This window comes from Liolophura sinensis, chromosome 10, assembly GCF_032854445.1.
Source record: "Liolophura sinensis isolate JHLJ2023 chromosome 10, CUHK_Ljap_v2, whole genome shotgun sequence".
Classification (NCBI taxonomy): Eukaryota; Metazoa; Mollusca; class Polyplacophora; order Chitonida; family Chitonidae; genus Liolophura; species Liolophura sinensis.
The window spans coordinates 19,614,595-19,630,016 of record NC_088304.1 but is presented as its reverse complement, the minus strand read 5'-3'; the positions used below and the strand labels follow the sequence as shown (position 1 = coordinate 19,630,016).

The 15,422-nt window shown below is 40.7% G+C and overlaps 1 protein-coding gene across 1 annotated transcript; it reads right to left on the bottom strand.

Moving 5' to 3' along the window:
- Positions 1–9,910: 9,910 nt before the first annotated feature.
- LOC135476746 (small nuclear ribonucleoprotein Sm D3-like) lies at positions 9,911–13,902 on the bottom strand. Its single transcript, XM_064756870.1, has 2 exons — positions 13,445–13,902; positions 9,911–10,293 (listed from the first exon to the last, which is right to left on the bottom strand). Exons 1-2 carry the CDS (start codon positions 13,755–13,757, stop codon positions 10,235–10,237), a joined length of 372 nt encoding a protein of 123 aa, XP_064612940.1. The 5' UTR covers positions 13,758–13,902; the 3' UTR covers positions 9,911–10,234.
- Between the last annotated feature and the right edge of the window lie 1,520 nt (positions 13,903–15,422).

Genomic DNA, 15,422 nt, shown 5'->3' with positions numbered 1-15,422 from the left:
TGCAGAGGGTATGGGGGAGAGGGAGTTGGGCAACAACCTACTTTTTTCCAATAGGGATGGGTTACCTCCCAAAATTTTTTTTTTTTTTTAAGGATGGCCTCACAGAAGTATTAAAGAAGTTTTTGAGCAAGGTGTCAAGCAACAATCAAGTAAATAAACAAATAAATAGTTGCATATTGGTAGACGAAGTCAGGAATTTTTTAATTTACGGGGCACCAATGGCAAAACTTTTTCCTTATGGTTTACATGGATGTAAAACATGTAAACATTCTATATTAAATTTGGGTTAAAATGTAAGTATAAGCATAACAATATGCATTATTGCCAATGCTCTTGATTGATTGTTTGATTGAGGTTTTATGCCATACTCAACATTTCATTTACATAAATACGACAGCGACCAGCATTATGGCGGGAGAAAACCTGGCAGAGCCTTGGGAAAACACACAACGACCTGCAGGTAGCTGGAGACTTTGGCACACGGAGAGGAAGACAGCATGAACTGGACTTGAATTCACAGAGATCACATTGGTGAGAGGCTTCAGTGTCATTGTGCTAACCACTAGGCCACCGAGGCCACCCAAAATTTCTTTTTGAATGCTCTATCTTGAACACTCTCTTTGCCAAATGTCAGAAAAAGTTACTTCAGGATTAGATTAGTGTATATGTAGTAGGGTCACATTCCCCTAAATTCTGGCATTACCTGCTGTTTGATGTAAAATGTCAAACAATAAGGTGTGATATAAGTTCCTCATGTAGCCTACATAAGCCATGTACACAAAAGCTTAAAAGTAGGTGTACCTTAAAATCTTGCCTTTCAGCTGTGTTAGTTAGAGTCCCCACCCTGTCTCGTCATTATCTGCAGGAACTTGTGGGACTCCTGAAATGCCGTCATGTAAGATCTCATAAGATCACGTCTGAATAATCAGCGCACCCTCAAGCCACGATTGCTGGATCTTGTTTTGAGTCTCTTTCATGCCTCTATTTTTCAATAGTCATCACACATCTATTTAACATGTACTTCTCTTGGCAGGAGAAATTAATACATATATGCATTACTGTCACATGGGATGGGCCTACTAGTGAGTTTGTGATAGGTGTGGGAATATGTATGCCCACATCCATGATGTTTAATGTAGCTGAAATATGTGTGTAAACTTGCTAGCAAAAGCTTACAAAACACAATTAAAAATACACAAAATCATTTTTTTTTCCAGGAAACTTCTTCCCCTTAGACCCCCACTCCCAGGAATTTGCCCTGGGCCACACCGACTGTTTGGGTTTCTCAATCCTATGGTCCTATCTAGACTGACAGCTCTGCAACATGTTTACCCTCAGCGTAGAATTCACACACCAGTCAGGCTTTATAAAAGAGTTTACAACAACAACGTGTCGACTTGTATCCATGGTGATAAGTGGATGCAAGGTTAACGTTGACTAATTTAAGAATAAATATTCCCTTTTTGTCCACAGTCCGCAATTTTTGAGTACTAGCCACGAGTCTCACAATGCACAACCAGGAGGACGATTAAAAGCAGTAAACAAAGGATACATTTTCGAGATAAAAGAAAAGAAAACATAAGTAACGAGAATCGGGCCTGGAGTGCGACCCTTCCTTCATTTCACTTACACCGCCAAATCCGGAGGGGGATTTGAGTGAATACTATTAGCACCTAATGTAGGTCTCGCAATCTAGGCATCTTTGAACAGAATGGTCGATACGATAAACCATACCCAGGCCCATCAAACAGAAATGACGCTATTATCCCAGACACCCGTTTAGCGTGCTTCCTTGCACACCCGTGCCTGGTCACGTGCTGTCCACACGACCCCAGTCTCAGTGACCTCCACAATGAGATCTATGGAATAGGGTTTAGCGGAATGGCTCAACAAGCTTTCGATTAAGGCATATGTTCATGCTTAAGTTAATGGTTTCAAGTTCATTTCTGTACAACCGACCACACTGAATTAACAACTGGATTTCTAAACACGCCAGTCACTGAGTACAAGCCAATCCAAGGCTACTCCTACCAAACAACTACGTACACAAAGCTATGGGCCTATACACATTTTACCTGTCAATCGTAAAAAGTGCGAAATATCTGCAGGTGAGAATTGATAATGCCGCCATTGAGACAATGAAACAGTAATAAAACGTCCTTAACTACACGTATTTGGCCCACCATTACCGCTGTTGCTCACAAAAGCCGATACCGATAGCGACAGAATACAACAGTTTATACGCACTCACTGTTTCTCTCATTGTATTAGTAGCCATCTGCATGCACCATGGAAGCATGCACGAACACAAGCTACTGCAGGCCTTTAAATATAGGGAAGCGCTCTGGTCCACAGGACAGCCACTAACCATGCTGTACATATAAAATAGGAAACCTTACAATTTTCTGTATAAGCTGATTTAGTCATCTTCCTCAACCCTATAAATAAATCACATTTGTATAAAATTATAGGGAATCTACATATATATCTTGTCTAAAGGCTACCGTAGTCACTTCTTAGCTACACACACGATGAAGAATAATTCTCGGGCTAGCCCTGTAGCTGTAATGGAAATCCTTTTTGGTCAAGATGCCTTATTTTCTTCTCACCTGTACATATCGTAGAAAGCATTTGTCATTTAAAGGCTAGTCACTTCTCATTTGTACCTGTAAGGGAGAACCTATCTCGTTTAAAGGGTAGTCAGTGCTCGGCTGTAATAAAGAATCTTTCTCGTCTAGATAAGTTATTCACTTCTGGGCTGTACATACAGAGAACCTGTCTCATTTACAGGCTAATCACTACTCAGTTGTACATATGACAGAGAACCTTTTTTGTCTAAGAGTTAGTCACACACTTTCCTGCCTAAATGACACGGCTACTTAAAGGATACGTAAAACGTTTGGTTTTTCTTTTATTACAGTTAGTGATATGCAGTGTTTTAATACATAGAAGGGTCCACGTTGTCGGCGTGTCAGCACTGCGGTCGTTGTGAGTTCAAGTCAAGCTCATGCTGGCTTCCTCTCCAGCCACACGTGCATGGGATGGTCTGGGTTTCACCCGGGCACTGCCCGATTTCAAGAAAGACAGTGTTTTGGAGTACTTACCGTGTGGTGTTGAATTGCGAGTGGTTTACTTGTCTGCGTGGTTTGTGACCGGATATTCCTGTCATGGCGCACTCTTAAACAGTTGCCATATCTGAGAATAATCTTGCTGGCGCGACATTCGTTGATTTCTAAGTGTTTTAGCTTTCCAGTCCTGACATTTACACAACTGTATAGCTTGTTTCAGCTGTTATCTATCAAATCGTGTCAAGAATACTAAGTGTTCGTGAGGTGAACAGTAGGGCACATAGGCCTATAGGCCTCCGTCAAGATGCAGTTCAATGTGGTCATCCCCGAGGTGACGATAGTGGTGTCCCAGATAGTTTCTTGCAATCAATAAATACCATACAAAAAACCGAATGGATATGGCATGTATGTGATGACTGTAAGCTGAACTTTATATGGGACAATAATCGATAAACTGGATATGCAGCCGCCCCCCCCCCCCCCACCAACCCCCCAAAAATCAAATATAAACTCTCCTAGTGTTACCAATAAAACCATATCAATCCCATATATATCGTATGTATATTTGGCTTTTCTTCTGTGGACTAATTATAGCTTTAAAGGTTCGATGGAACATTCCGTAACAATTAATTGGTTTTTTTTTTTATAACAATACAATCATTCGACTAGGCTGTATGAGCGCGATATCGCCCTGGCATCTGAGACAAAGATATGTAATGCTACTCAAACCTCCTCGCCATTATCCAAACAGTATAATGGCCCGTTTGATGTTGTTGGTTGAGTTAAGTGACGTGACATAGATGTAACATTAGGCTGAGTAACAAGACATCAACCTGGCGACATAATAGACATAGGTATGCAATTCGCCCAACTCGATGTCTATGTTGAAAAAAAAAAAATAGGTAGCTGGTAATTTAGTTCGATATTCAGCCGTAAAGTATTTCACATTCGAAATGACATGTCATGCTGTATAACTGTTTCAGAAATGCTTGCCTATGAAACAATGTGCAGTTCTGAAACTAAACGTGAGCATGCATGAATACAAATATTGAATTACATAGACAACATTCCATAACAATTTTACATTAGCTGCATGCACGCAGCTGCTATATACGTTGATGTCGTCTTCGTGAAATTTAGGGATAGGTACCGTAACCATGTACACTCACCTTACTTTAAGCTTTTGGCTGTATGTATTAGAAGCTGTATATCCTGTGAGGCTATGTATCCGACACTGAGCGCGTTCACCGATGGTAGGCCTATGTGAAGTTAGGTGCATAGGCTCATATGCGCATGAGCAGTGGACCAGCATGCCATTAGTCTCAGTGTTCAAACTTCTGTTTCAAGGACACACTCATCCATGTTTCTGGGTTAACAGTACGCAAGCCACCTCTTGAAATTTTCAGTATATACTCTTCTTCCCCTCGGAATTCGCACACTCTCGAAATTGTCAGTATATACCATTCTTCCCCTCGGAATTCGCACACTCTAATATTCATGTATCTTCGCAGTCCTTATGTTCTAGTTAACTGGGCATCTATATGCTGTGAAATCTCAGGGGTATCATCTCACGGGTGAGCAAATAAAACTGAATTACATATTTAATTGCCATCTGCAGGTAGATCAGAGCCAAAGCCTGTTTGAAAGCTATGCGGAGATTGACGGTAAATACTGAAAATACAGGCTCTTGACATAAAGATCCCAGGTCAAAACATATCAGTAACCTAAAAATTTTTTTGCACACGTGAGCCCTATGATTTGGCTTGATCAACAGGTAGGGGGCCTATGCTTTGTGTGAAGTTGCTGAAATATTGACAGACTGCATTATGTCCGTGGTCAATTTGTGTAAAATGAAATATTCCCTATTTGTTAACCTGTTGTAGAGATTTCACATTCACAAAACTTTTACCAGAACTGTGAAAATAAACTTTGACGACATTGTTGGCGAAAATCATGTAAAACTTCGTTTATTTAAAATTTATGCTATGTATGTATTTTATGAAATGATAGCCTGGAACAAAACTAGGATTCGTGAATGTTTGTGTGAGTCTAAAACAATTGTGTTCTACTTTTCATTGTTTTCATGTTCTTGGTTGTTAAATGTGACGGAATTTTGAGTAATTCTAGTTGTAGGCCTATATAGTCTACGATACCAGTTTACTCCCCTGAGAAGTCGAAATTCACAGTGACAAAACTGTAGAAACTAAACAAGTCCTTAACCCGTGTGACCTCCCTGGGTGACCGCCACAGACTCGACGAACCCTCGCATACTTTTTACAGCGCATGCGTCGTTCTCTACACTCGCTTCACATCATTGTCACCACTAGCACCACTGGCAGATTTTGTACACAAATCTTGAACAACGCCGAGGTCACTGGGGTCACGGTGATGAGACAGGAAGTGATGTCAGAAAACACAACAATCCGTCTCAGCCTTTGTTTCTAATAATTTTGATGTATAATAAGTCTATACAAATGTATTATCTTTATCTAAAGTGTGTAGGCCTACAACATGATGCTAACCAGCATCTAAAACAATTTATTGATGAATGCTCATTAAACAGTTCCACTTGAGGACACACATGATGAGGCTGAGCCTTAACAAGGCTACTTGCGTCTCACAGGCTCCAAAGGTCAAGCTTGTATATTGTTGACAGTGATGTGAATCGAAGGGCAGAGAGCGGCATATAAGATGTAACGAATTGAATCTCTCGGAGCATTCTAACCGTCGCCGCCATTGGTCAAGGAGCGCTTGCCCAAGATCGCGATGACTTGTTGTGAATTCAGCTGTTGTCACGCTAGTCTTCCCAGTCCATTACAAACATGTCCAGTCGGGTTCAGGTCTCGGGAAGGTAAAGGCCAGCGCATGACAAAAAGTTTATAATGGTGCTTATTGCTGCTTCACCGAGGCGCCCAGCACTGAGAGTTTAGAGCAAGGAAACAGGACTGGTCCCCTTGGAGTAAGTATAATGTGAATGGGTGGGGTGTCATGTCTGGTGTCTTCGGCATGATACTTCAGTGGCGGCAGCATTTTGGCGACATGAATTCACCCTGGTACAAGAAGGTGCAGTATATGTACATGAGCACACACCTAATGACACCTCGTCATTATATGACTGAAAAATTGTTAACCACACCGTTAAACCCCAAACATTCATTCATGCTGTTGTTGCATGAACGTGTACTAGATTCTGTTCATGCACTTGTGCTAATCATTAACGCTGGCATTGATACACATATTCGTTGTACAATAAGCTTTGTTTCTTGCAAAAACTATAAAAGTTAGCACTTCCTATACTTCGTTCTTTTGAGCCTTGATATCAAAGTACACGAGAAAATCGGGGTGATTGGGGTAAACCACCGCTCTTTGGCCTGTTAATGGCCAACTTTGCCAGATGCGATTCCGACACATATATGCGCACTATATTGGCGGAGAGGGCACAAAAGGGGAGAAATTTCGTCTAGGTAAGTTTTAAAACGTCAGTTACTTTTATGGATGGTGAAAACTGGAATCTGCCCTACCTTTGTCCATCTGACAAACTTCATGGCTATAAGGCGTGCCAGCAAAAGCTGGATTCGAGTCTGCGCTCTCATCGATCAGAAGTGAGACTACTAACGCCTTACGGGATGAAAATTCGCGCAATGATGTTACATGTCTGGCGGTGTATTAAACACAACGGAGTCGTGCAGGCATGCCATTTGCAGAATTTAAAATATTTCAGGGATGTCTCATTGTTCAGCAAGTGTAAATATAATATGTATCATGTAAATGTCGAGTAAAGAGGTGGAAAGGTCAGCTGTTTTGTTGAGCAGTGCAATCCAGTACAGGGATCGAGGCCATTGAGTTCTATAGTCACTGGTCAGACCGACGTACGTGAATATATAGGTCTAGGCCTGTGCTGTTTTGGTGGCCATTTTGGCGGGACTTTCCACATCTATTTAATTTTGTTGCAGGAACTCTCAAGCCCACAAACGTATGTATACAGATTTATTTTCAAAGACACTGCCTATGTGGCGTTAAACACCCATTATTCATTCTTGTCAAGATAGAAAATTATGCAACGACGACAGAAAAAGAACAATTAATCATTTATTCTTTTCAAAAGAAGAATAACTGAAAAAGAATAACGTCCGTCTCAAATCAAGCTCATGCGGGTTTCTTCTTCGGCCATACGCAGGAAGCCTTACAACAACCTACGGATGGTCGTGGGCTTCCTCAGGGCTCTGTCCAATTTCCAACACCATATAATGCTGACCGCCGTTGTGTAATCGAAAAATCCTTGAGTACCGGTCCAATAAATAAACAAATCCAAGTTGAAATTGAGCACATGACGTCACCCCGGAAGGAAGTTCCTAGTATGCTTCAACATGATGACCACATAAAACATTATAGGATCGTGATTGCCGAGTCAGCGAATGCTCTCGAAGTAAATGGCCGTTTTTGTGACGGGGCCACAGAATGTACTGGCTATTGGGAGTTCTCTTCGGTCATAAAATGTACAAACTGGCTTCTTTTAATCCAGACAAAGCTAGTACACTTTTCGGCTATCAAATTCGAAGTCTTTCTAGGGCTAGCCACGATCAAAGTGTCATGTTTAAGTACATATTGTTTCTTTTCCATAATTAAAATTTCAAGACGGAGGACAGTGCATGAAGTCCCACCAATGATCAAGTCTTGAAAAAGGGAGACGAATTTCATGACATTCCTGGACTCCTATGACCATCTCTAGTCCTTTTCGAAAGGAACACATGCCTGTAACTTCGAAAGGCCACAACCATAATAAAGAATGGTTGGCTTTCCAACTTTTAATGACCGATGTTGTCACCGCTGTAGATTGGTCGGTTGCAGACCCAGCTGAGGTCAGGTCATGATGTTGGTGTCTTACGTGGCATTCCACAGGTCATAGTTGTCCAAAACTGTCTTAAGACTTTATACTAGATTTAACATTAAGCCACGCAGTAAACTTTTGTAACGGGACAACAGTGTGATAGTAATTGTTTTAGAATTGCTTGAAATATAAAAATAGTCAGTGTGTTCTTAACTGTATAGCACCAATAATCAGCGAAATCATATTTTTTAAGTTTCGGTTTCAAGGTATGGCCAGTTGTTGTAAGAGCCGTTTACAGTAGATTTTCCCATGATTCAGTTCACAATTCCCACCCAAGAGGTTGGCATATTTCTCCACCAGGTGGCGCAAGCTCCTACAGATGACGTAACATGTGTAATGTGCCATGGAAACTAGCTATAGGAAAGTTGCAAACTTCTAGGTAATGGCCTTCTAGTATTAGCCAATACACTTTCGAACAACCAGGTCCAGAATATTTCACTTTTATTGTGGTCAAGAACTGGATAGTGGAAATTGAGATCACGCAGATATAAAAAAAGATTGGACTTCGAGGACGAGTTATTTTTTTATTTATTATTCCTCATATACTCACAGCTGTCTTCATATTTAACTGGTCAATCCAAGTTCTGTGATAGGTCATTATCTTTTCTTTATATAACCCGCCCTTCATAAGCCATCCATTGCTCACATGAGGTTTGCGGTCAATATTTTTTATCTGACGTCAGCAGCACGCGCGGTCCCAAGTAACTATAATGATCACATTTCTCATTTACCAGTTCATTGAATTTCACAGACATGGAACTACCAGGTATGGGATTAAATACGACTACTTCATTGTGTTCGTTCATCATACTGCAGATGTAGATTGCACATAACACGTGCACTTCTCAGCTCTACGCGAAATGGACATGTTTAATTTTCAGGCAGGCTAGAGTTTGACACTCCGCATGTCGTGTTTAAGTTACATCTAACATAACGGAGGCCCAGGAATGATCTGACTGCAAAACTTTTACTGGCGTGAGGTGACTTGAGGTCTTGCTTCAAACTAGAGCAACCCTGTGGGATTAGAAAATACCCACGCATTGCAAGAGTCTCACCGCCATAGAAAAGCGAACGCCTCCACCTCACGGCACCTCCCGACACAAGACACATCCAGCAAGAGATGGTGCCAAACTCCAAGGACAAGAGATCGAATCCTTCAGTTTCCAGTATGTAGGCCGGCATGGCTGACTCAATTTGTTTTAACATGTATTTTAACATACACACTAGCATTGCTACACGGGTGAATTGGGAGAACAGTAACGCTTGAAGTGGTCCAGCAAGTACTGGGCAAACTTTCTCACAGAAGACAAACGTAGAGCATAGAGTGAGCTCATTGATTGGTGGGTGGATGTATGTGTATGTGTATGCATTTACGTACATACGCGTTTCGTATTTAACAATTTTTCAGTCATATGACAAGAAGTTATTGGCGTCTTTCTGCCAGTGCCACGATGCCAAAATTGCGGCTGGCACTGAAGTATCATGCCGAAGACACCAGGCCAACCAATTTGGTTTGTTTCATCTACGTTTTCCACGCTGATCGCCACACAAGGCAGCATCAAGTATCAATTTTTGTATGACCCCAATCAGAGTTTGGTCCCACCTAGCAACCAAAGCTGTCCCCATATTGATTGAAATTCATGCAAGACCACCTATACAAGCCAATACCAACTGTATATTCATCACTGGTGTTCTTACCATATTACTTCAAACTACCTGTTGGACTAGCTCATCATGTGAATGGCAGCCTAACCCCAGTTACCTTTGAATGATTAAGTCTTTCAACCAAATTATGAATCAGTTTGATTTGATTCACTTAATTAAGAACTGAAAAAATTCTCCACAGGCTAATTAACAAGACTTTTCAATTCATAATCAATTCTCACAAACTCAACCACAGCTTCATGGAAGTGCACTCATCAGGGGTTAAGCCCTCGTTTTCATTCAATGCATTAAACAGGTGGGGCAAGCTAAATGATTTGATGTTAAGCCATCAACAAAGATGGAATTTATTTCAAACATGGATGATAAAATGAAAATGTCTGGATATACAGCGAAGTACAATTATTCTAAAATGTAATGAGAGTTGGTTATGATCAATCCATTCCTGACATTAGCGGGAGCAGACAGACAGTCTTTACTGGTACCATCCACAAGAGCTTCCGACTTGTTTCCAATGTGCAGCACACAGTCCACAATACCGAACACTTGTCAACATAACATCTGTGTGTGTGTTGCCTTCACATTAATTAGAAATGCAATCAAATTGCTGCTACTGTCACTTTCTCCTCTGGAACACATTGCCTCTGCCACCTGCTCTTCCCCGACCTCTGGCAGCTGAAAAACAAGAAAATATTAAATAATATTGCAGAAATACTACACTGCAATTTCGCCTAAAGTCTGGCTTCTTTCCAGCAATTTTTTCCTTCATTCTCATTCAATATTCCACATTACAAGGCCGCGGTGAAAATTTCTGTTTCAAGTTTGATTAATTTCTTCTCTACAGAAAATTTTGTGAAAGAGCAGTTTTACAGGCCAAACCTTAGGTAAAATACAGAACATCACACTTGGATACGATGCCATTCCACTGCACATACATTTACATCTAGGCCTACTGGAGTAACAAAACATTTTGAAGTTTTTGCAACATTGCAATGTCCCAGGGCACATATCAAACCTTCATTTTTCATATGGCTTTGGGATCCTCTAGCTTCAAGAACACTTATTTATTCATTTATTTGATTGGTGTTTTATGCTGTACTCAAGAATATTTCACTTATACGACAACGACAAGCATTATAATGGGAGAAAACCTGGCAGAGCCCGAGGGGAAACCCAGGACCATACCCAGGTTGAACACATTTTTTAAAAAATGGCATAGAGACACATTATTTTGATTTTGTCAATAACTTTCCTGCACTGAAGTCGATTTTGTACCAAAGGTGACATTTTCAATATTTCAGTTATCAGACAATTTACTGACAAATTTGGGCGCCTACTGCAAGCACAAAAGCATGCACATACATTGATGAGCAAGTACAAAACAATCAAAATTTAATGTCCATAATATTTAACTATATAAACTATGCCTGTACTTTTTACAGACAAGCTAAATAGGGCAATTCCATTTTCAAAATATCAAGGGTGGTATAACCGAGGTAAGTGTGGAAGAGTGCCCTCCACTTTTCCCAGTGCAAATTTTTTTTAGAAATAATGGGCCAAAAAAATGACCAATTTGACCATCTGAAGGTTATTCCAGGCTTTTTCTGAGTCGCATTCAACACTGACGATACATCAAATGCTACCACATTTTTCATGTACTTTATTCACATCACATATCCAGTCCAAAGCTTTGTAACACGGGCCCCTGAACACAATAATAATCCATCATATCTATGTCTGGGCAGATTGAAGTATATGCCTTTTGACCCTATTGCGTTGATAAATGTCCTGATGAAAGTTTGTTTCATAGTCACTTATGTGTAGGTGGCCATAATCAAGTCTGGTTTCCACACCCAAACAGTCAATTATTCTTGTCCATAGGTCAGCCCATAGTTTCAGAGTGAGGTAACTCATTTCCAGCAAAGCAGTTGGGGAACTAGTCGACTTAGGGTAAGGAACTTTTACCGCTGTTTACATACACATTAATACTTGCCTTGAATAAATCAAATATTCCTACAAATTAACTAACCTGTTCTTAGGTCGGCTAGCCAAAATGCTGTCCATGAGAATAACAGAAGGGCCTACCCTACTTCAGAAAGCCTTTCAATCGTAATCAATGTGGCCACTCAAAATGCCATTTAAGGAAGACAGTCCATGCACACAGCTCTACACCTGACTGATAAAGTCATGACCTCAACACCTGTCATTGTCAAAGCAAAGTTATGATGGAGGTAAACTCTCTAACTGCAATGGCATAGGCTTGGAAAAGTGCTTAATTTTCATTCAGAGGTCTGATCGCCACTGAATGTTTTAGGTTGTTTTGGTCTCTTAATTACAGAAACTACATGGTTGACATGGATTTATGACAGTGAAGTTTTACTGTACATGTGAACAGCGGTAAATGTTCATTACTGTATGTCTGACACATTTGGAGCTGTATTACTCCATAAAGACATCAAATCAACCTGAAGTCAGCACCACCAGCATATGTGCCTACTCATTTTAATATAGATTTATTATAGTCATGAAGGCCTCCAAGGCACACTTTGGCCACTGCCGCCATCTTCCCACTACTAGACTTCAGAGCGGGACATGAGCGTACCTGATCACGATAGTGGCAATGGCAATCAAATTAACATAGTTCGCGTCGAGAATCCGATGATGCTAAACCAGTATAAGAGAGTTGGAGCCTTTCGGGGTAGGCCAACATAAAAGAAGGAGTTGCGAGTCCTCTGGAACTACAACAATCTATCCTGTAAGATGGGTTGGAAGTTGAAGGTCATGTGACCACCCTTTTGTGTCTAAAACAAAATGGGCGCCCAATTTTAAGCACTGGGGAAAAGGTCACTTTTTGCCCCTTTGCTAGTGACGAGTAAGGCCTAATTGTACAAAATAACATCACGAAAGCCCTGCAGAAATACTCAGACTATCTAGAAAGCTGAAAATTATACAAATCCAACAGATACAAGATTGCTGACAACGATTCAAAAATAGGTATTTTCCTATGCCAAAATGTTGGTAGGACCGTTTTCTTCACCCATGCTATTTGTTACTAAGGAGGTCACGTGGTCACTAGCTTCCGGTCCGAGTTGTAAGACTAGGGTAATATTTACGTGCTGATTTCCACATGCATTCTGACGTCATTTTTTTTCCCACGGTCACGTGCTTTAACTGATTTTTCATTTGTTAAAATTGAATAGGGATTTTTCTTTTGCAAGCAAAGAAAAACAGCAGATATAAGACGTTTATCATTTTAGATACTATCACGTGTCACCAATTATAAGATTTATTTGATTGATTGGTGCTCTACGCTGTACTCAAGAATATTTCACTTATACGACGGCGGCTTCAAGACATCTTCACATGCTTTTGGACATGTAGTCACTTGGACTACACCTGAAAAGGGTCTCCTCCATATCTGGCCAGTCTCATTCAAAGAAGCATGAATGAACTGACGTAATTAATGACGTAGAAAGTTACACGTAAATATCATGCTAATCTTTACAACTTCCCCGCGGGGCTGCATGTGACATTACCCTGGAAAAACAACAGCCAGTCAGCCATATTGGATTCCTGTTAACAAGTGCTGGTATAGCCACAGTACTCCAATATGGCTGCCAAAAGTACAACCGGGTATTTTTTAATAGCATATATAGAAAGCTAACTCCACGCGACTGTGGTTCAGCCCAATAAAACTTTAAAACGATCCGAGAGATCAGTGTGGTTTATTGTTAACTTAGTTTATTATTAATTAAACCTAGTTTTGAGATCTACTCACAACTATACCACTACAGTGTTCGCAACGATTCATCAGCATGATACTAACCTTGTGCTCTAAGAATGGCCGATTTCCCACGACCAGCTCCGCCTCCTTTCCCTTGAATCTTTTTGAACATCGGTGCATTTTTCAACATGTCTGGTAAAATCAAAAATCGAATTTTGCTACCTCGGATGTAAACATTCTCTAGCTGTGCCACTCGGCCATCCCTATACGTTACTGTTATGTTAGACATCTGGCAGTTCATGTTGTCCTCCGCTTCCACCAGCTTCCCCCGGTACACTTCCCCCATTGTTGTCTCACATGTAATAACATGGCCCTCCGCTTCGTGAAGAACCTTAATTGGTACCCCAATCGACATCTTCACGTGCGCATCAGTTTCTAAAATGAAACTTTAAAGTCTTATTTCCGCGTAAGATGGGCGGATGCTCCGGATTTTCGTTGGATTCTACAGGTCTTCCGTGTTGACTGCTCACCCGTGTTTTGAAAATGGCGGCCAACGTCAACAAAACGATAGCGCCTCGTCGGGGTGAATAAGCGCTAGTGCTTGATTGGTCGAAACATAAAAATCACCATTTTTGTTCTCTCTCTGTTTTCCGGTCTGCAATTTTTTGTTCTTTGTGGGCAAAATTTCTATTATATTTAACATAATGAATTAAATAATGATTTGTTGCTCAACCTTTGTAGTTTTTGTTGGATGAAGGTTATCTTCCCTTGCCCATGCCCTTTACATGGCCACAGACCCCCATTAGTTTTCCATAAGCGACAATGTTAACGTTTAGCGCTGTAGCTCAGTCCCAAACATTCCGAGGCCAATAAGCTTTGGTGCATACCTGGCCCAGCCTGAGAGAAAGAAGCTGTAAAAATCTTGACATAGGTTGACCGTCAAAATCTGGACCTTTACATGTCGGCAGCTGGGAGGGGTGCTTAGCAACGCCAAGGGGACGTCACTCGCAGCCTCATCACCACCTGTCTCCTTGTGTCCTCTCGCCCAGAATTTCAAACTTTCACCATTAAAACTCATACCTGCGCAAAGCTTAGACAATTTCCATCATTTTCATACCAAGCATGCACTTGTACACTAAAAACGGCAGGCTGGCAGCAAAAAAAGACTTTACACCCTAAAATACACAGAACTACAATCGTCCCTACTGAAAAACGCAAGTTGTAATGGGGGTCTGTGTCCTATCACACCAGCCAACTTTTTTTAAAATCAATCATTTTTGCACCACATAATGCTTACTACCTCTAAACCTCACACATAAAGTTACAGCTTGATACATGCAAAAACTTTTCAGTAGGAGGAATTTAACTTGGGGTACCCCTATCTTGGAAATGTGTCTGTTTGTCCGTCCTCAAGCACCAAGTTCAAAGCTCTGTAGTGCACATACCCTTCAAAATATCTTAACCAGGTCAAATGTTTTGGAAAGCTGGTATGTATATCTGCAAGAAAAATGAAAAAATTCCAATGACAAAGTATTTTACATTTTCCATTGACAAACATTTAGAAAATTATGGATTTTCAAGTAGATTTTCTTGTTTACAGCAGTGTTAAGAAAATACTTAAAAGCCAAAAGTGTCAAAATATATATCAAAAGACAGGTAATTTATCTGACAATTCACTTAGCAAATATAGGACATACCTTTTAGCAACTTTGTGCAAAATTTGACTTAAAGTGATACAGGTGGGTAGCAAAGCGGAGTTTCAAAATTCCAGAAAAGTACATTTTGATCACCATCAAAGTAAACGTATGCATCCAAATTGATATAGAAATGCTCATAGGCACAGTTTCCATGGATAGGGCTAAAGAAAAGACTAGTATCCCTTTTACATAGTGATTCACATGATAAAACCCTTTAAAAGATCACCCACTCCCCCCCCCCCACACACACACTACCCCCCTTTCCCGTCTCCCCCATGGCTGCCATTGGTTGGCTGGCTTACCTCAACTCACAGTGCAAAAGAATCCCACCACCTGTGTTGTTGCCTCAGACTAAATTAGTACTTTCCACATAACAAACACCA

Coding starts and splice junctions, on each gene's coding strand:
- LOC135476746 (XM_064756870.1), bottom strand. CDS start 13,757: ATGTCGATTGGGGTACCAATTAAGGTTCTTCACGAAGCGGAGGGCCAT. Junction 10,294..13,444: donor GGCCATTCTTAGAGCACAAG/GTTAGTATCATG, acceptor CTTGTTTTTCAG/CTGCCAGAGGTCGGGGAAGA.